At 34.1% G+C, this 22263-nt stretch overlaps 2 protein-coding genes across 2 annotated transcripts in view; both read left to right on the forward strand.

Annotated features, from left to right (window-relative positions):
* The window catches only part of LOC133334486 (armadillo segment polarity protein), a 30760-nt gene extending 19541 nt beyond the window's left edge, over nucleotides 1-11219 (forward strand). Inside the window, exons 3-7 of the mRNA XM_061542779.1 lie at nucleotides 1217-2856; nucleotides 2962-3162; nucleotides 3224-3496; nucleotides 5869-5962; nucleotides 10986-11219. Of these exons, the coding sequence (XP_061398763.1) occupies nucleotides 1217-2856; nucleotides 2962-3162; nucleotides 3224-3496; nucleotides 5869-5962; nucleotides 10986-11218 (2441 nt within the window). The 3' untranslated portion in view covers nucleotide 11219. The remainder of the gene's footprint in view (nucleotides 1-1216; nucleotides 2857-2961; nucleotides 3163-3223; nucleotides 3497-5868; nucleotides 5963-10985) is intronic.
* A 6394-nt stretch (nucleotides 11220-17613) lies between these two features.
* LOC133334488 (vesicle-fusing ATPase 1) lies at nucleotides 17614-21885 on the forward strand. The gene is made up of 8 exons (XM_061542781.1): nucleotides 17614-17702; nucleotides 17776-17994; nucleotides 19221-19366; nucleotides 19432-19913; nucleotides 19984-20799; nucleotides 20861-21045; nucleotides 21444-21602; nucleotides 21671-21885. The coding sequence occupies exons 1-8, from the start codon at nucleotides 17617-17619 to the stop codon at nucleotides 21798-21800; spliced, it is 2223 nt and encodes a 740-aa protein (XP_061398765.1). The 5' UTR covers nucleotides 17614-17616; the 3' UTR covers nucleotides 21801-21885.
* The last annotated feature ends 378 nt before the right edge of the window (nucleotides 21886-22263 follow it).

The following is a 22263-nucleotide window of genomic DNA, read 5'->3' on the forward strand; positions in this document are numbered from 1 at the left end:
AAAATATAGATGTTGTGCTGCAAACCACCTAACTGCAGAGTGTGTGGTTATATGCTTCCTGGCTGCTACTGCTGAGAGTGTATCTATATTTTACGCTAGCCTGGTCTGGCCTTTGGCTGTACAATTTTTAATCTATTCCTGCTGTCGTCGTTGATTTTGCTAGAATTCATGATGCGACGACATCGTGGTACATTGTTGTTGTGTTTTTTCATCATCTAAAAAATTTACATATTTTCTGCAATATATATTTTTTGTTGTGTTGTTGGCTCTTTGAAATATACCGTTATTTAAGAATATTTCACAATCTCTCAATATTGTATTGATTTTTCGTTGTGCTGTGCTCTGTTTGTCCTGCGAGTTTTTTGGTGACCGCTAGAGGATGACGACGTCCACAATCTATCATGGCGATTGTCGTCTAATACCACTGGTTCGGCCTGTAGTTCTTTATGAATTTCAGCTTAAATTGCCGAGAATTTTGTTTTTAATATGGCATATCTAAATAATTGCAATGAAGGAGGAATACTCCTCATTGTTGGAGGTAGTGGTGTGGTGGACCCTGTAGACAGTGTCAATGTAATGACGATGGAAATTTTATAAAAACCACCATTACAATTTGTCTGTCTGCCGACGATTTTTTTATATATTTTACTCTAGATAATGTTTGATATCTGTATGGTTTCATTTTTTATTTTTTCAATAACTTTAATGCGTTTTTTTTATTTTTTCCCTCTCTTTAAATGTCCTTTATGCTCCTTTGTTGGGGATTTTTGTTTGTTCTGTTTAAATATTTTGTTGTTGCTTTTTACATTTCCTTTCCCCAATCTATAGCAAAGAGACTTTCTCTCTTTTCCCTTATAAAATTTGCCGCCATCACCGCATCCTGAATTACATTTTAATCACATTTAATGAAAGTAATTCAATTCAAAGGGGTTTGAGTTGATGGATTTTTTTCTGTTTGTATTCAATATATAAATCTATGCTAAGGGTGCGACGATGAGAGGGATTTAAAGAAAGAGAAAACATTTAATAATAATACTAAAAATCATATCCTTAAAAATTAAAAAAAGTTGTATTCATGAGCGGATGGATTTTTTAAAAAATATTTTTTCAAGGTCCCTCATATAGCCTTAATTTTTATTAAAAATATTTTTTTTTAAGTTCCCTACATAAGGCATGGATTAACCTATTATCTCTCTCTCTCTCCTTTTTCTTCCAGTGTCTCACAACAATCAGTATAATCCGCCGGATTTGCCACCGATGGTATCATCGAAAGAGCAAACCCTAATGTGGCAACAAAATTCATATCTTGTCGATTCGGGTATACACTCGGGTGCCGTAACGCAAGCACCCTCCCTATCCGGCAAAGAAGATGAAGAAATGGAAGGTGATCCGTTAATGTTCGATCTCGATACCGGATTCCCACAGAATTTCACCCAAGATCAGGTGGACGATATGAATCAACAGCTAAGCCAGACACGTTCACAGCGTGTACGCGCCGCCATGTTCCCCGAAACGTTGGAGGAAGGCATCGAAATACCCTCAACACAATTTGATCCACAACAACCGACGGCTGTTCAACGTTTGGCCGAACCATCGCAAATGTTAAAACATGCCGTTGTCAATTTAATCAATTACCAAGACGATGCCGAGTTGGCCACACGTGCCATACCCGAATTGATAAAATTGCTTAACGATGAAGATCAAGTAGTTGTCTCCCAAGCAGCCATGATGGTACACCAATTGTCGAAGAAGGAAGCTTCCCGTCATGCCATTATGAACAGTCCCCAAATGGTGGCAGCTCTTGTGCGTGCCATTTCGAACAGTAACGATTTGGAAAGTACTAAAGCTGCCGTTGGTACTCTTCATAATTTGTCACATCATCGACAAGGTCTCTTGGCTATATTCAAGAGCGGTGGTATACCAGCTTTGGTGAAACTGTTGTCTTCTCCGGTTGAGAGTGTACTCTTCTATGCTATCACCACATTGCATAACTTGTTATTACATCAAGATGGTTCAAAGATGGCCGTACGTTTGGCTGGCGGTCTACAGAAAATGGTCACCCTTCTACAGCGTAACAATGTCAAATTCCTGGCCATTGTCACAGATTGTTTGCAAATTTTGGCCTACGGCAACCAGGAAAGCAAATTGATTATTTTGGCTTCCGGAGGTCCGAATGAATTGGTGCGCATAATGCGCTCCTACGATTACGAGAAGTTGTTGTGGACCACTTCGCGGGTCTTGAAAGTGTTGTCTGTTTGTTCGAGCAACAAGCCGGCCATTGTGGATGCTGGCGGTATGCAGGCCCTGGCTATGCATTTGTCGAACCCATCGCCGCGTCTGGTGCAAAATTGTCTCTGGACATTGCGTAATTTATCGGATGCGGCCACAAAAGTTGACGGACTCGAACCATTGTTGCAGTCATTGGTTCAGGTATTGGCCTCGACCGATGTCAATGTGGTAACATGTGCCGCTGGCATACTCTCGAATTTGACTTGTAATAATCAACGCAATAAGGCTACCGTATGCCAGGTGGGTGGTGTTGATGCTCTGGTACGTACCATTATCAATGCCGGTGATCGTGAAGAGATCACCGAGCCAGCCGTGTGTGCATTGCGTCACTTGACCACACGTCATGCCGATTCGGAAATGGCACAAAATGCCGTGCGTTTGAATTATGGTTTGTCGGTGATTGTTAAGCTATTGCATCCACCATCACGTTGGCCATTGATTAAGGCCGCCATTGGGCTGGTGCGCAATCTAGCATTGTGTCCAGCAAATGCGGCTCCATTGCGTGAACATGGAGCAATACATCATTTGGTACGATTGTTAATGCGTGCCTTCCAAGATACAGAACGTGTAAGTAGTAGTAAACAGATAATGAAGACAATTCCCCTGTTGTTGTATACAATTTGTTATTGCTGTTGGTTTGGATTTTATATTTTTATGTGTTTTTGTTTTTAGCAACGTTCTTCGGTGGCCACAACTGGCTCCCAACAACCCTCGGCATATGCTGACGGTGTACGCATGGAGGAAATTGTTGAAGGCACTGTGGGTGCATTGCATATTTTGGCCAGAGAGTCCCACAATCGGGCACTTATACGCCAACAATCGGTTATACCGATATTTGTTCGTTTGCTATTCAATGAAATTGAAAATATACAGGTATGTTGCAAGAATTGGCATGGTTTTCCATATAAATTGATTTTTTGTATTTACTTTATAGCGCGTTGCTGCCGGTGTCCTTTGCGAACTGGCAGCCGATAAAGAGGGCGCTGAAATTATCGAACAAGAAGGTGCCACTGGCCCTCTAACCGATTTGCTACACTCGCGCAATGAGGGCGTGGCCACATATGCTGCAGCTGTATTATTCCGTATGAGCGAAGATAAACCACAAGATTACAAGAAACGTCTATCCATAGAGCTGACCAATTCCCTGTTACGTGAGGACAACAATATATGGGGAAATGCAGATTTGGGCTTGGGGCCAGATTTACAGGTTCGTTATGTTTAATATTTTATATTTGAAAAAAAGTAGTAATCTAATCAATAGCATATATATGATATTATCAACAAAAATTATAACACACATGTATAAAAATACTATTGTTTTAAATTGTTTTCTGAAATTAAACAAAAATTATTAGCTGCAGTATTTTGATTTAGTTTAAACGTATTTATTAATCATATATACATACATATATATCGTATTTCTATCAAACATAGTTGTAAAATTATATAATTTTTATTTAATATTTTATTTTAAGTTTTTTTTTTTTTTGTCAATTGCAGTGGCATAATTAGATATATGTTTCTGTGTAAAATGTAGATAACATTAATCGAACTAAATTAAGTTAGAAATTATACACTGTACCACTTTCAAAACAAAAGCGTGCTTGGATTTTTTTAAAAATACAAATACATTTTTTAAGGTCCACCACAGGGCGTGGATATTTATACCCTTCACCACACTGTTGCACAGGGTATTATGTCTTTGAGCATATGTTTGCAACAGGCAAAAATAATCAAGATAGACCTATGGTTCCTTTTGAGAATATTCATAGAATCACTTTCTGAGTCGATTTATGCATGTACGTCCGCCCGTTCGTCAGTCCATGTTAAATTGTAGACAAAAATTACAGGTCGCATTTTATCCGAATTGGATAAAATTTGGCACAGCTCATTTGTTTGGCCCAAGAATGAAACCTATTGAAATTTTGAAAAATTGGTCCAGATTTGGACCCATATATAGTTTCGTTCGATTTTCAGTAAATGGTGCAACAAAGCCACAAAATATTGTCGATTGACACACAATTTGGCACAACGTTCTGAAATTTCTATAACATAACGTGTGTTAGTTGAAATCGGTTCAGATTTGGATATAGCTCCCATATATATTTTCGTCAGATTTTAAGTAAATGACGCGTCAAGAACCCAAAAATATGGATGCTATGCACAAAACGTATTGAAGTTAGTATAACCTTAATCGTTGAAATTGGTTCGGATTTGTATATAGCTTTGATATATACTTTCTCCCGATTTCATGTAAATGGTGTACCAAACTCCTAATGTTTATTAGATTGCGTTTTGTAGAAATGCAGGCATGGCCTATATATATATATATATTCGACCGACTTCATGTTAATTGGGCTCCAAATAATCAATGGGCCTCCAATTGAGATTTGCTTTAAATCGATTTACATAACGACTCTATATCTGTCCATATGCATAAACAAAGCATAGGTTGCAAAATGGCATGTCTATGATTGATTTAAGTCGATTCACAGTTAGATAACTTGTGTGGATCATCATCGTTTGCAATCATTCAGATATTCAAACCTCAATCTCCACAAGTGTGGTATAGTGTATATAAAATACTGACTTATATCGATTTTTGTTTATCGATTTACTTTGTTTGCTTTTTGTTAAATATATTAAACATATCAGAAATCAAAATATTGTACCCCCGCCCGCCCCATATCACATAGCCTTGTTAAATATTAGCGATACAAAATTAATATAGCTTATAAAGCTTAAGCTTATTTTTTTCTAATAACAATTATTTTTTAATATTTTTTAAAATTAATGATTATTATTTTTAACATTTTTTATTATTTTGTGCATTATTTATTTATTTTTGTTGTTTTATTTTTTCTTTCTTTTTTTTATTTCTATGTAATTAATGTTGTTGCAAAATATATCACCACTCCCTCTTCAACCAACCACCATCACTACCAAACAAACAACCAAACCAACAATCAATCAAACACCAACCAATCAAATCGACGTCACCTCTTTTCACAACAAAAAATTAAAAAAAAAACTACAACGTAATCAATATCACGTAAAATTGAATTGAAACATAATCTAACTCCCACCCTTCCCCCACACCTCTTATGCACTATATTATCAAAATGAATTCGTGAAATCATTTCGGCTTATATTTAAATTTAAAAATAAAATAAAAAAAAATTATGTTTGTTGGATGATCCTCCCCCTCTCGTATTTGCAAAACCCAACAAAATTGTTTTGTTTGTTCGTTCTTGTTACCACCTCCAAAAATTAAAAACAAAACCAAAAACCACAAATTTGTTTATGGTTAATGTGTGACAAAAAACAACAACAACTACAAATCAATCACAACCTCTATTTATTTGTAACATTTTCTTGTTACCATATATTTTTTGTTAAAAAAATTAAAATTTCCGAAACGACAAAACAATTAAATAAACAAAATCATGTTTCAAAAATACAAACATCGTCTTCGTTATATAACTATGTTTAAAAAAAACTAAACCAACACAACAACAATACTGCGCTCCCCCTCTCTTCATAAATGCGAAAACAAAATCTCGACACCAACATGTTCAGGATATGCTTGGCCCAGAGCAAGCCTATGAAGGTCTCTACGGCCAGGGGCCACCTAGCGTTCATAGCTCCCATGGCGGTCGTGCATTCCAACAAGGTACGTATGTTGGCTCACAGCCACCACCACAATAATAAATATATATTTAAGTTTACAACATTTCAAAGCTACTACTTGTTATTTCCCCCCTTCTCTTCCCTCATTTACTACTACTACTACGAGATTCACATTTTATATCAGAAACAGAAATATAAAGAAACAAAAAAAAAAAAAAACAATCCCAAGAAGCATGTAGAAAGTTATTCACCAAAAAAATGGACTAAAACAAATCAAAGACCCACAACAACAACAACATTTTTGTACTAACCATTAGTCGCATAAAAGAAAAAAATCATTTTTTCAAACATTGACATTGTTGATTTGTGTAATAAAAAAAAAGAAAAAAACAAGCCCACAAAAAAACTACAACAAACCAAAACAATTGTGATTTCGTTCAAACCAAAAAACAACAACAGTTCTCGTTCAAATGTTTGTTCGTTCTTCCTACTTTTTTATTCTTAACATTAAAAGTCGAATATTTCTAATAACACCCCCACCCTATACCCCGCCCTCTCTGTTGTTTGTCGTTTGTGCAGTTATATTCCCGTTTTTTAATATTCATCCCGAAACCCCAAGAGTGCAACCCCACATTTCATCACTTTTACCAGCAACTGAAAAAAATGTCCATCACTACGACCACACACACCCATCCACCCAACAGTCTACCCGCCACCCCCAGCCATTGAACTCGTTTGCCTAAACAAAACCCCTTTCCCTGTTTTGCAAAATCTCTTCTTTTTTTCTTATATTTTTTAAAAAGCATTTTGTTTTTGAAGTTTTTTTTTTAATATTTAGGTTCTTATATGTCCTAACATTTGAAATTGATTTATGCTTTTTTTAATAGAAAAGTTATGTTCAAATTTGAGGTTATGAGATTTTTTTGAAATTGTTCCCGAAAAAGTTCCAGAAAAGAGTTGTTAATACAAAAGGAACATTGGAAGTTTTTCGCATTGTTCTTGGATATGGGGTGCAAATAAAGCATTGATTGCCTGTAGAACAGCAGAACCTCCACAATCGACAACCTGAAGGGGTCTTTTCGGTCCCTTTTTTTCATCAAATGTTTGAAAATTCATTTAAAACGGGGTTATATTAAGTCAAGAATATTCTACAATTATGTTCGCCTTAGAATATGAATATAAGTCTCACAATGTTAAAATTTTTTAAAATATCAAAACTCATTTTTAGGCTAAACCCGATCTTATTTCGAGTTTGTAGCAATTTTTCCCACTAGATAGAAATAATTCATCAGGTCCGTCGGAAGTTTTTTATAGAATATTTTTTTTCTATAGACAAAAAATCCCCATAAAAATGTCGATTTGTTTTTTTATGACTGAATTCCCATATTTTTCCACAGCTCTGCTATAGGAATAATTCGCCAGTTCCCCAAAGATATTTTTTGTACCCTCCAACATAGCATGGAGGTTATATTAATTTTGTCATTCCGTTTATAACTTATCGAAATATTCATTTTCGCAGGCAGGTCAAGTTCGAAGATGGACTAAAAAAAATCTCCACTAAAAATTATAAATATAAGTCCATTTTTTCGGGTAGCCCCCATATAAGGGCACCCCAATTTTCGGTATTTTTGGGGTTCTTGACGATTTCGCAATCGGTTGTAATCATTCCGCTTTCTAAGGAAATCGTGATAAAAAAACTAGAACCTGACGATAATGAAATATTTAGGCATCTCCTCCATATAATTATACCTCCTGAAGGAATGAATAGAGAAACAAAACAAAAATATTGGGTTAGAATTTGACATATGACGCTCATTAATCAGGCAATTATATAAAAAAATTAGTTGATTAATGAAATTATAATTTAATTTTTGGCCATTAGAATGAAAATAGAAATGGAACATTTGCAATATGAAACTTACATACAAATTGCCCATTTTAGGTTCCGGACCACTCGTAAAAATAAAATATATTTTATAGGTCCTATCTCCTTTGATTTTCTTACCTTTCTTATTCAGATTCTTTTTCGGAACAAATTTCTTTCAAATTTTCAATTTACATTTATAATTTTTTTCTTAATTATTTATTTTCATACAAATTATACATTTCTTTTTTTGTCAATAAATTAAGTACAACAATAAAGTTTGTAGAATATAAAATAACATTTGTTTTAAACGAATTCTTAATTCAAATTCATTAAAAATTATTCAGAATTCGAATGAAAAAAAGAATATTGTTTATAAACAAATGTATAACGAAAAAATCACCTAAAGACCTAACCTATAAATGAAACTGTTATACCTGTGTTACTTATATTAACCCACAACAACAACAAAATTATCAACAAAGTCATTAACATAATCACCACACCACCACTGTCGTCATATAACATCACCAACCAACCACCCACCAATACCAAATTAACCAACCCACCCACCACTAACAAACACTATCACCACCACTAGCTTATCATTCCAAATCGAATAACCAAACCGAATCTAAATAGGTTATCCTGTAAACTAATGAAATTTGTCTCTTTTTTATCTCTTCTTGTTTTTTACTTATTTGAATAAACAACAAAAATGCTAACCGCATATCATTGCGAATGATCGAAAAAAAAATAAAAACTTTGGAAACAAAAACATGACCCGAAAAAAATCTAACAACATTCTAAACACAAATTATAACACATAACTAACTATTACACTTAAAATTGTTGAATGCGTGTGCGCCCGGCCTCTATATAGTTAAGCCAGCCTAACATGTACCATCATTAAATCATCATAATTTGAATTTGGAATAATAATAAAAGGAAAATTTATAAAATAAAACGAAAAAAATAAGAATTAATAAATAACGGAAAAAAGCAAAATATAAAAAACACAACAACACTACATACAGGATTTAATTAACATTATTTAAAAATTTAGCAAAAAATTAAACAAATACAACAGAAATAACAATTTGATTAAAAAAACCCCACCCCGCTGGCTGGACAATTCTGAGATAAACGAAAAAAAATATATATGTAATTTTTTTTAAATGCAAAATAAATATATTTTTAACCAAAATACCACCACCCCGACCACACACAACAAAATCGTAATCGTAAAATTATGCAGACTCCCCGAATAAAACATATATTTGTAGGTGATTGTCTTTTCAAAACAAATTCTATTTTTTTTTTACAAAAAAAAAAATCAAATGAAATGAAATCAATTGCATTTTAAATTTGTTCTTTTTCGATTTGAAATTTTTTATCCCACCTTTTCTCGTACATAATATAAATAAATGGAATCAAACATTCATTTTAATTTGGCAAACATTTAATTTGAAATATTATTTGAAATGTCTTCGGTTATTTGTTTAAATTTGTTTAAACTATATTTTCATTATGCAATGATGACGACGAATTTCCAGTTATTTTTTCATCTTCATTTCAATCAAGACATAATTTAATCTTTATTTTTTTATTTTGCATGTCACATTTGCAGCAATATGAAAACACATCCATATATGCATGCTCATCATCAGATTCACATACATAAAATAAATATATATAAATATTTTTATTAACTCTTTCAATAACTGAATCACATTACAACTGACATTTGAACAGCAGGAGTCTTGTTCCAAAACATCAACATGAATTTGTGTGTGCAGTTAAAATCTGAATTGAAAAAAAAATATAAAACATCTTCTCTCACATAAAAATATAGACATATATTCAACATTCCTCCATCCTCTTCAATTCATTTGAGTCTCGCTATGGAAATGTTTTTCCAATAGATATAATTCATCAGGTGCCTGGGAACTATTTATTTTATAAAATATTTCTATAGAAACTATAGAAATCATGGGTAATAAAAAAGCATGCGAATTAGCTAGCCGAGGTTCTCAACATACAGATGTAGCACTCGATTGCTCAATCAAACCATCCATCTGTCATCTTTTTCGAAACTTTGAGGCGTTCTTCGACGAACGAGCCAATGAACTCTGGCACAACGAACCTAAAAAAAAAATACTTGACAGTAAGCACTAGTCTAAGACCGCACTTTTGAAATCTTCGAATGTTTCTGACTGGAAAAAAATACACCCTTTTCTGTAGAAACAACAAAAAAGTGTCAGTCGGTGTTCCGGCAGATAAATACCCCCAGCCTATGATTTGCGGAGGTCACGGAATTACTACAAACTTTTTTTACTTTTTATTATCATATAATTGACCATCTGTGTGTGTTTTTACACTTTATGGGGAATGTAGCAGAAGGAGTTTGGCTAAAGTTTTACGATATGTAATATTTTGGGTCAAATCGGGCATTGAATTCGCTTGGTATTGAATTAAAACAATTTTTAAACTTTGTGGGCAGGTACCAGAAGGTATGGACCGATGGGTCTCATCTTTGGGCATGACGTAGGATTGGTAAAAATGTTACGATGTGAAAATTTTGGGTCGAATCGGGTATTTCTTGGTATTGAATTAACAAATTTTTAAAATTATGACTCCTTGAGGCGGTCCCAGAACAAGCGGATTTTGCCAGTGAAATAGCCAATGGGTGGTTTCACAGATCTCTCAATCGGAAGATTGGAGCCCCCTCGAGCTTAAAATTTGCTGAAACGGATTTGATAGGGTCTAAAACCAATATTTCGATGAGGCACATTTTCGTTATATTTAGACATACGACGGCTGTGAGGGTATAAAAGCAGAACTTTTAGATTTAAGATTTCAATCTGCTGTTATAAGCGATTTCGACTATAATATATCATACATATATCACACACACACTACATGCATGAACATACCGATTTTCATTAGTATACTAAAATAAATCATACTTATATAAATTCATTTCCTTTATTCAGTACACAACGTCGTAGCATGCTTTAATATGAAATGCAAATTACAATTTTTTATAATTTGTTGCAATTTTGATTCTTTTAATAGATAATTATTAAATATTCATACATATATTGACAAACAAAACTGTAATAAACATTATTTTAATTTTCAATATTTTTCTTCTTCTTCGTTTTCTGTTTTCATTTGTTTCTTCAACAAATTCAAGCAGGATATGATACTCTACCAATAGACTCGATGCAGGGTCTAGAAATCAGCAGTCCCGTAGGAGGCGCTGGTGGTGGTGGTGGTGCTCCACCCAGTGCTGCACCAACTTCACCATATTCCATGGATATGGATGTTGGTGAAATTGATGCTGGCGCATTGAATTTCGATTTGGATGCTATGCCTACACCACCTAATGACAACAACAACTTGGCTGCCTGGTATGATACTGATTGTTAAGTAAGATGCTGCTGTAACATTTATCAATGAAAATAATCATGGACGGGGCGAAAAATTACGAGAATTAGGCGAAGGAGTAGGAGGAGGATCAACATATGCATTTTTTGTCTTAATAGTTTATAATGAATGAAAAACGAAAAAATTAACAAATCAAAATGTATACATTATAAGTAAAAAAGGAAAACAATTGTATGCCAATCAAAAAACATAAAACAAAAAGTTCAACAACACGACCACCACCACCACTACCCACAAAAACACCACACCACACAGAAACAAAAAACAACCTCCCTCGACAACAACAACAACAAAAAATCACAATGTTTTTATATAAAATTTAAAAAAAAAAAAATACGTCTTCTAAGGGCTGTTGCAGCTGCTGATTTTGGTTTAAGCATTATTATAAAACCCCCCCATCATATATACACCTCCCAAAACCAATCCCCCTCAACTTTCACACATGTTGTCTTTTTTTTAAATGTATTGTGAAATAACAGCACACAATATACCATAACTACCACTACCACCACCATATTTTCTTAAAAAAACACACATCAAGAATGAATAACAAATCATTAAATCCCGAAAAAATTAAACTAACGAATTATGATAACCATCTCTCTCTACTTAGAACAAGTTCTTGTATAAGAGAAATTTAATTACAATTTTACACATTTTTTAAAATACTTTTTTTTGGTATATATTTTTTAATTTGTTTATTAATTTTTTATTAATTGGGAATACAAACACAAATGTATTTTCTTTAATTTTTTTTTCGATTTATATGACAACACAACCGTCTTATACATTTATATATATAATAATTATTATTATACCCCCATTTTTATTGGTAGTATTAAAAAAAAAAAAAAACAAAAACAAATTCTAAATATAAGATTCCGTATGATTTTTTATACGGAAACAAGAAAAAAAAAACAAAATTGTATATTTTCTTTTTTTATTTCGTTTTTTATTGGTAAACCATTTTTTATATTTTTTAAGATTTTCCATTTGGTGTGGAGCCCAATAGCTAATTTTTATTATATACATCTATGTATGTGTGTCTGCACTACGGGCTCATTTATTCTCTGTGTAAATCCATTACAGAAAACATATCTCTGCACTCATTTATAGATGGAACATAAGTTACGCCCCCATCAATGTTACGTTATAGAAAGGGCACCTTCTCGTCATATTCGATGAATTTTGAACATGTTATAATATATATTGTCATCATAAATGCAAACGGACGTAACTACACTTTTACTAATTTTACAGGAGAAGGATAAAAACGTTGAAAAACCTATAAAAATGGAGCATGACTGGAAATTTTTTGACGTGATATTTTCTGAAACAAGAAGACGTAACCACAACGCATTTGTAGTACAACAAAGTGTGACTAATAATATTTGAGTCCGGAGTGACGTGTGTTAAATTTCGCGAAAATCGATCAGATTTCGATATAGCTCCCACATATATTTTCGTCCGATTTTACGTTAATGGTTCATTAAAGCTCCTAAATTTTTTCGATTTGCACGAAATTTTCCATAGCATACTGAATTGAGTCTAGGGTAATGAGTGTTAAGTTTCGTGAAAATTGGTTCAGATTTAGACATAGCTCCCACATATATGTTCGTCCGATTTTGTGTAAATGGTGCATTAAAGCCCCTAGATTTCTTTCAATTTGCACGAAATTTTGCATAGCGCACTGAATTGAGTCTACACACATCACTGTGTGTTAAGTTTCGTGAAAATCGGTTCAGATTTCGATATAGTTCCCATATACTGTTTCGTCCATCAAAAAGTCAATTTCGAATTTTTCTGTAGTTACGTCCGTTTGCATTTATGATGACGATATACTCCATGAGATACATCAACGATCTTTCTCTCTGGCAATTTACGAGAGTTGTTATTTATATTTTGGAATAAGCTACTCCTCTCCAACAACTTTTAATCCATAAACATTTTAAGAAACCTAAATTTTTCGCGACCAGATTACCTTTAAATTATTATTAATCTCTGTGAAATATATCTCATTCCGATCAAGGGCATAATGTCAAACCAGGAAATATATTTTAGGCGTTTCATCTCAGAGTAATGACCGGACCAAATTGATAGCTATAATTATTGTGAAGTGAATGAGGATGGATGTGTGTAGCCACCAGGAAAAGGGGAAGATTACCAGGGTCCTACCCATCGTGTCTACAGGTTTCACGAATGCAGTGTAACCTGACAACTTTGTTGGCCAATTATAAAAAAAAAACTTCAACAGGGAGGGAGTCTGTTCATGTCTTCGATATACCACATGCAAGAGGAGACAAAGTCCTAGAAATATAAATAGAAACCCTCGTAACGTCATAAATTACAGATTTAGAAATACGATAATCATCATGTAGGTTTTATTAAGAAAAATAAAGCAATGTTATGAGTACCGAAGTCGGAAGACGTATTGTGGATAACAACTAGTTAGACCATTCTCATTATGGTGCTGCAATGGATAGGCATTTAGATGTACACAATAGCGGCCAATCGTGGAGTTATGGTGTTAACAATTCCACTCTATAGAAGTCGTGGATTCTTGACGAACATTTTTCTACGCTCTAAAGAAGGCATAGAAAAAATATTCTTTAAAAATCCACGCTTTATATAGAGAATAGTTTCATCAATTTAAATCGTTTCCAATTTTAGTCGATCCTCAGATACAGGTCGTAGAAAAGCACTAATCAAAACTTGTGCTATATAGAGAGTGCGAGTTTTTTTGTGATCAGCCACTTTAAACATATGTCTCTCATTCGGTGTATCTTATACGACAAATCAAACCTCTCACTTTGCTTTATTGATGACCATCAAGAACAGTTATCTTAAATCTTAATAATTAAAAACAAAAAATAACTATATAAAATTTTTAGACAATGGAATGGTACGTTTAAACGAAAAAATGGGCACTAAAACAACATCTCTAAACAACCTCCTTTCTTCCCCTTCCAAAGTAAAAAAAATTGCAGCAGGCCAACAAAACCGCAAAAAAAGTTTCTATGGTAACGAACCACAAGGAGATATTCAAAACCATAGCCAACATCATTGTTACTACGGAAAAAACGAAGATTTCTTTTATAAATTTCTTTAAATTGAAATTAATATACAACAATACAAAAAAGTAGTAGAGACAAAAAGAAAAATAAGAAATGAAGGATTATCATTAAAACAACAAAAAGAATAAAAAACACAACATTTTATCGAATTTATTAACAAAAAATAAAACACTAAACATCTTACACAAGGGTGTTTTTTGAATAATTAACTTATATTGATAAATAATCGTATATAATAATTGAATGAAAGAAAAAAACAAAATATATACACACAACACAGTAATAAGACAAACGCGGAAAATCATGATCAAGCGAAATAAAAAGTTTTTAAATGTTACTCAAATACACAAACAAGAAAACAAAAAAAGAAAAAAAACATTATACGACCACGGATTATACATGGTAAACAGGCAAAAAAAACTAAAACGATAAATTTATATTTAATAAACAATTATATATGTTTTAAATATATTTGAAAAAAGAAAAAACCAACAAATTCATACTCACATATTTTCCAAAGGAGAACAAAAAAAGAAAAACAAAGCAAAATGGTAAATTAATCTGCAATGAAATGTACCATTTAGAATGAAATAAAACAAAACGTATCAAAAGTAAATAAATAAAAAGATCAAACGATAAAATACCATTAAACAAAAAATATTACAGAAAAAAAGTAAAGGAAAAAACAGAACAGAACTTGTATTAATTGATAATATCAACAATAAAAAAAAACGAATAAAATAAATAACAATGTTGTTTTCATTTTGGTAGTTTAAAATTTCAAGATATATTCAATGCGATATTTCCATGGTAACAAGGCTCAGGATATGTTTTCATTTAACAAAAAAATGTGCCTACTTCCAATGGTTACAACTGCAGATCTTCCGCTGTAAGTTTAGTAGGCTTAGTAGGATAATTGAATAGGTATAGCTTACTGTGTGCTAAATACAAATTGGACGTGTTTAAGCAAAAACTACTGTGCGAAAAGTTGTATTGACTCCGAGGACGGTGTTAGCTCTATTTTAATTTATAGCTTTAACTACAATGGCATCAGGATGAATACTATTCAAACCAACTTGCTGTTTTAAATATTCGATTTTATACATTTGGAGACATTTCTCGTTAAGTCAGATCCTGGGTGAGGAAATTTTATCCACAAAATGATAGTTAGGATGAGTCTCTCTGAAACACCCAAGCAGGAACTGCGCAGAAAGTATATTGCTATCCTGACGTATAGGCCGAATCCTCGTCTAGCAGTTGATAAACTTTTGAATGAATTTTGTGCCTACTGTCGAATGTGAGCCTGAAGAATATACGCATTCATTGCATAGGTTGGGTTTGGGGATGTGCTGTCACTAATGTGGCTACAGCACTCTGAGACCGTCAGGTCCATTGTGATCAGAAGAAAAGAAGGGGGATAGAGAGAGAGGGATCAGAGTTTAAAGTAATCAGTCATGGTGCCCTGGTATCGAACACAGCCGATAGCTGTAAGTTCTTTCAAACCTGTTGTTCTACACTTGAGGAGGGCCTCAGATTTTATGTAACAGGATTTGATGGCCTTCAGAGCCGCTTATCTATCTACAAAGATAGTCACCGGTTCAACGATCTCTGCATCCAGACTTTTTATCAATTCCGCTGTCTTCCAAATCGCGAAGATTTCAGCTGGGAAAACACTACAGTTGCTATCCAGCTCGTAGGTAAGTTCAAGGCCTAGCCTTTCACAGTAGACGCCAACCCTTGTACCTTCTTTCATCTTGGATCCGTTTGTATAGAAAGAGGAGGGTTACTTCGGTTTCAGTCGTATCTACTAGAATAACAACATCTATAAATATCAGGACTGGTGATATATAGTCGCTTATGAAGTCATATGTTTCCAATTATTTCATAAATTTCCCATTATCCATTTCTCAAATGAGACTACCTTCCATAATTATACCATAATCCAAGCATAAAATAAAAAGTCCATCCTTGTTATAGTCTTTGGGAATACATTTAAAGAAATTTATGGAACAAGTTGAGTTTAGGGGCTCATCTCGGATTTTTCTGAAATTTTTGCTACATGTAGGGCTCGTCTCCCTGATCACGAAAATATATGACTTTCATGTGGGAAGTCCATAATTCCCGTGATATGAAAAATCGGAGATGAGCCCCTAAACTGAACTTAAGCCAAATTTATCCTTGGTGTAGTCTTCGGGAAAGTAATATTTTTAAAAATTTCTCCTTGTATATATTCTTTGAAAAAAAAAATATTTTTAACAAATTCCCGCTTTTTGGAAAATAATTAAAATATTCCTTAAACGTTTCTTGAATAAATATTTTAAAAATCTTCGCTTATAATGGTCTTTGGACTTTTTTTAATTACCATTTTTTAAAACTGGTAATTTTTTATTATAAATTCCTTAAAGACCACACCTCGTACATGTTCCTCAATTGACGCCGTTAGCAATAACATATAAGCATGAACTATGAACTCTTCTCACACAGTTATCGTTTAAATATCGATACTAATGCATGCTATCGATAGTATTTTTGCCATTAGCTCCACCGAAACCCCAAGAAAACATCATTTAGCTGCTGTCATTCAAAGGAGAAGTTACCCGACAACAGCTCCTTGCCGTTTACAATTCTTAACTATTAACATACAGAAAAAATATTATAATTACAAGAGTGAAAATCACAAAATCTTCCAGGCAAAAAAGATCTAATAAAACGAGGTAAGTTTCCATATATTTGCAATAAATTAAAATCAAATTATATCCTTCATGTTGGTTCATAAAAATAATGAAAAACAGAAAATGCTGTGCAAAATTCCATTAAAAAATTATACCTATATCATATAACATTTTGAGGAAGAAAAATACTTTTTTCATTGGATCGATAAATTTTCATTTAAGCTCACCCCCCACCACTACCACCCTTGGCAGTGGAGCAAAAAAAGGAAGGCTGTTAAGAACACCACCATTACCACCCTCCATTTAAGGAAAAACAAGGAAAACAACCACTTTGAAAATTATAGTAAACAGAGAGCCGGATATTTTACGTGTACTTGGCAAAAATAGAGAGCAGAGTACATACAGAGAGAGAGGGAGAGAGTGCACAATCAGCTGTTTGTTATTTTTGTTTATTTCATCAGTAGACGACGACCTCCTCTTTCATTGAGTCACCTCGTCTTGTTTGTTTCTGCGGCTGCTGTTGTTTTGGAATCACTTAAATCAAAATGTCCTATGTAAGCATAAATGTTATCTGGATAAATCGGTCGGTTTCCTAACCCCCTCTTTAATTGGTTAACAACAATTTTTATAGCGCATGAAAGCCACCAAATGTCCCACAGACGAGTTATCGTTGACCAACAAGGCCATTGTCAATGTTAATGATTTTCCGGAAGATGTTAAGTACGTATTCTTGTTGTTGTTTTCACAAAAGAAAGTTATTGATTTTTTTCTTCTGCTTCTTTTTTTTCTCTAGGTATGCAGATATTTCACCCGGACCGGGTCAACATTATATTTTTGCTTTGGAACGTACGGCTGAAGTGCCACGCGGCCATATCGGTTTCTCATTGGTTCAGCGCAAATGGGCCACATTATCTATTAATCAAGATATTGAAGTTCGTCCATATCGTTTTGATGCCCATTCAGATGTCATTACCTTGGTCTCATTTGAGACAGATTTCTTGCAAAAGAAAACGTAAGTTATGCTATGTATCTTATATATATTTAGGTATCAACACCTCCCCAGAAAAAAAGGAGGTCATTCTAATGCGACATAATTTGATTTATTGTTGCATTAATATTGTATTTGTTGTGGGGTATTACTCATATGAAGCAATACAGGGGGGATGCATGCATGATTGTGACTAATTTTTGTTAATATTGAATAATTATTGAAATAATTTCACGAGCCTAAATTTTATTGTTTATATCGTAAAGTGCTGATGATTCAAAATCGATGACTTAAATATTTCGGGATGAATGACAAGTTGAGTTATCTTGATGCCACTGGAATCCTCGATAATTACTTATTCAATCAATAATAGCGAACACCTTAAGATATGAAATGAAAATTATTAGTGCCAATATCAAAAAGTAAAAAAAAAAACGGTGGAAGCAAATTAGAAAAATAGATCAGCCGCCACTCCACTCGGATCCATTGTGTTCATCCTGCAAACCTGAAAATAAGATAAGAAGAGAGTACGACGTTGTTGTTTTTACACAATTAACTGAGGCGATAGCCTTTGGCCAAGTGAGATTCGTGTCGCGTCGAATCACATAGCCTTCGGAGAATTAAGTGTTGAGATTAATACTATACTGGGAGTGCATAAAAATCGAAAAAGTGACAAAATTTTTTTTTGGATAAGAAGGGTATTGGAAAGAATACAAAAATTGTATGGTGTCATTTGCCACACCCGGAAAATGTCTGGAAAACTTTTTCAATTGCCCTTTATCTGGGAGGGTGGATATGTCTAGATGTGCCATAAGCGATTAGGTAGTCATAATTCATGTGGGGTATTGAAATTCTCTGGCACCAGACGATTATTGCCCTACAAAATTGGGCTAATGTCAGGTGAATAATGTAGGTCACAACCACGCTTGACCATTACCCCCATACATGTCATGTGTGAGTCAATAAAATAATAATACTGCAGATAATTTGGTCCGATTTCAAGAAAATGTTACTCCCAAAAGGCTGCGTTTCTCACAAATTTCACCTCAGACTGTGAAATATAGTCCAAGATAACTCGTAGAAATTTTGTCTTAAATCGACTCATATTAAAATTCAAATCTCAAATTAAAAATTACTTTTATTTCCATATCCCAATAAAATATTAATATTTTTTTTTTATTATCTGATTTTTATAAATCAATTTTATTGCGAACCAAAATCAAATGACCATCAACTTTGCCCACTTTCAGAACTTCCCAAGAACCCTATGATTCCGACTTAATGGCCAAGGATTTTCTAATGCAATTTGGTGGCATGGCCTTGACAGTTGGCCAAACTCTTGTCTTCAGTTTCCAGGATAAAAAACTTCTGGGCTTGGCTGTTAAAACACTTGAAGGTAAGTAGGCCAAACGACAAACAATTTCTTACAACAACAAAATTAATAACTCATCCTTCAATTAGCAATCGATCCAAAAGCCTTGGGCGAAGGCAAAGAGACAACAACACGTTCGGTACGTTTTGGCCGTATCACGGGCAATACAATTGTACAATTTGAGAAAGCTGAAAATTCAGCTTTGAATTTACAAGGAAAATCTAAGGGTAAAATTGTACGGCAATCGATTATTAATCCTGATTGGGATTTCGGTAAAATGGGAATTGGTGGTTTGGATAAAGAATTCAATGCCATTTTCCGTCGTGCTTTTGCATCACGTGTCATACCTCCCGAAATTATTGAACAATTGGGTTGCAAGCACGTTAAGGGTATTTTGTTGTACGGTCCTCCCGGTACTGGTAAAACACTTATGGCTCGGCAAATTGGTAAAATGTTAAATGCCCGTGAACCGAAAATTGTCAATGGTCCACAGATTTTGGATAAATATGTTGGTGAATCTGAGGCCAATATTCGTCGTTTGTTTGCCGAAGCTGAGGAGGAGGAGAAGAGGGTGAGTAGAAACGAAATTGGAAATTAAAACGATTTTAAAAATAAAATTTTTGTTATTATACATTTTCCAGTTGGGTCCCAACAGTGGTCTACATATAATTATTTTCGATGAAATCGATGCCATTTGCAAACAAAGAGGTTCCGTGGCCGGCAACAGTGGTGTTCACGATACCGTTGTCAATCAATTGTTGGCCAAAATCGATGGTGTGGAGCAATTGAACAACATTCTTGTCATCGGTATGACCAATCGTCGTGATATGATTGACGAAGCTTTGCTGCGTCCCGGCCGTTTAGAAGTTCAAATGGAAATTAGTTTACCCAACGAACAGGGCCGTTGTCAGATTTTGAATATTCACACCAAACGTATGCGTGATTTTAATAAAATTGCACCCGATGTAGATTGCAAAGAATTGGCCGCAGCCACGAAGAATTTCAGTGGTGCCGAATTGGAAGGTTTGGTGCGTGCCGCTCAATCGACAGCAATGAATCGTCTCATTAAGGCCGATGCCAAGGTGACAGTCGACCCCGAGGCTATGGAAAAACTAAAAGTTACACGTGCCGATTTCTTCCATGCCCTGGAAAATGATATTAAGCCGGCATTCGGTACGGCCCAGGAGGTGTTGGAAACAATGTTGGTACGCGGCATTATCAACTGGGGTCAACCGGTGTCACACATTCTCGAAGATGGTATGTTGTATGTTCAACAGGCCCGTGCTACTGAAAGCTCCGGTTTGGTATCCGTACTCATTGAGGGCCCTCCAAATGCTGGTAAAACTGCTTTGGCAGCTAAACTGGCACAAATGTCCGATTTTCCATTTGTTAAGGTGTGTTCACCAGAGGATATGGTGGGCTATACCGAATCTGCCAAATGTTTGCACATTCGAAAGGTAAGGAGGGGTATTTTTTTTTTTAATATAATTTGTTTTTTATAGAAGTGTGTCCTTTCAGATTTTCGATGATGCCTATCGTAGCATGTTAAGTTGCATTGTTGTCGATAATGTTGAACGTTTATTGGACTATGGTCCCATTGGACCACGTTATTCCAATTTGACATTACAAGCCCTCTTAGTATTACTTAAGAAACAACCACCAAAAGGACGTAAACTTTTGATTTTGGTTACCTCCAGCAGGCGGTAAGTGGTGAACACACATTCAATTCAATTTATTTCATAAACGAGAACCTAGCCCCAAAGGGCCATGAGCGATTCCAAAAACTTCATTACATGGACTACTCCAAAAGCTTAAAATTAACAATATATTACGTATGGACTGTTCCCGTACTGCAAGAATCTACGAGATTTTACTATTTTCATCCATATCATAATGAAAATTCGTTATCGTAGTAAAAAGTAGTAGATTATTGCACTACGGGAGCAGACCATTAATCATATCATAAACAACATTACATGAACTACACTTCAAAAAATCTGCTACATACAGCATCAAAAGATTTTTCAATCTAATGTGGAACATATTTGCCGCAAAATAATTCGCAACGCCTATTTTCTTTTCCTTCTTTTTTTATTTACAGTGAAGTATTGGAAGAAATGGAAATGTTGACCGCATTTACATCTGTTCTACATGTACCTAATTTATCACTTCCCGAACAAGTTATTGCCGTACTAGAGGATTGTGATCTATTTAGCAAGGGTGAACTCCAGGCTATTGGCAAGAAAATGAGTGGCAAACGGTAGGTGTTGAAAAAATTATTCCCCTCCACACAAAAACAGTAAATTCCATTCTTCTTTTTTCTTACAGCGTTTTCATTGGCATTAAAAAATTATTGGCCCTCATTGATATGATAAGGCAAACCGAACCACAGCATAGAGCCATAAAATTCCTCTCGAAAATGGAAGAAGAAGGTGGTTTGGAAATGGCGAGACACTAACTACAACGTACAAGTTTTAATATGTCCGTGGTGGAGCTCAACGATGTTTTCTAAGATAAAGAGAAAAACAACAACAAGAACAAAACGGTCATAAATCTCTATTTAATAAGCTATAAAATTCGAAACAGATAAATAATTAATTGAAAAAATCTATTTAACAAAAAGAAATAATAACCTCATATTAGAGTTATAATAACACAGCAAAACATATATATTGCATTCAAAATAATTCAATTGCATTCAAAATAATTCAATATTATTTAAAAACAATTATATCCCCCGAAAAAAAACACACATACATACAAGCAGAAATATTAACCTCAAAAATGATTACGGGCTATAACCACCACATATGAAATTTTGAAAAACAGTTTCAATTTGTTTCGTTGTAATCTGTTGAGCTATAAATTGTTGTATTACAACCATGATGCTAATGATACTTAAAGCAAAAACAAAACCTCTA

This window comes from Musca vetustissima, unplaced genomic scaffold (assembly GCF_032173495.1).
Source record: "Musca vetustissima isolate MV318-11 ecotype Yass unplaced genomic scaffold, APGP_CSIRO_Mvet_v1 utg93351, whole genome shotgun sequence".
NCBI classification, from domain to species: domain Eukaryota; kingdom Metazoa; phylum Arthropoda; class Insecta; order Diptera; family Muscidae; genus Musca; species Musca vetustissima.

Bases quoted from the DNA above. Each gene is read 5' to 3' on its own strand.
- LOC133334488 (XM_061542781.1), top strand. From the start codon at position 17,617: ATGAAAGCCACCAAATGTCCCACAGACGAGTTATCGTTGACCAACAAG. The intron at 17,703-17,775 runs GTACGTATTCTT...TTTTTTCTCTAG, and splicing joins GATTTTCCGGAAGATGTTAA to GTATGCAGATATTTCACCCG. The intron at 21,046-21,443 runs GTAAGTGGTGAA...TTTTATTTACAG, and splicing joins TTGGTTACCTCCAGCAGGCG to TGAAGTATTGGAAGAAATGG.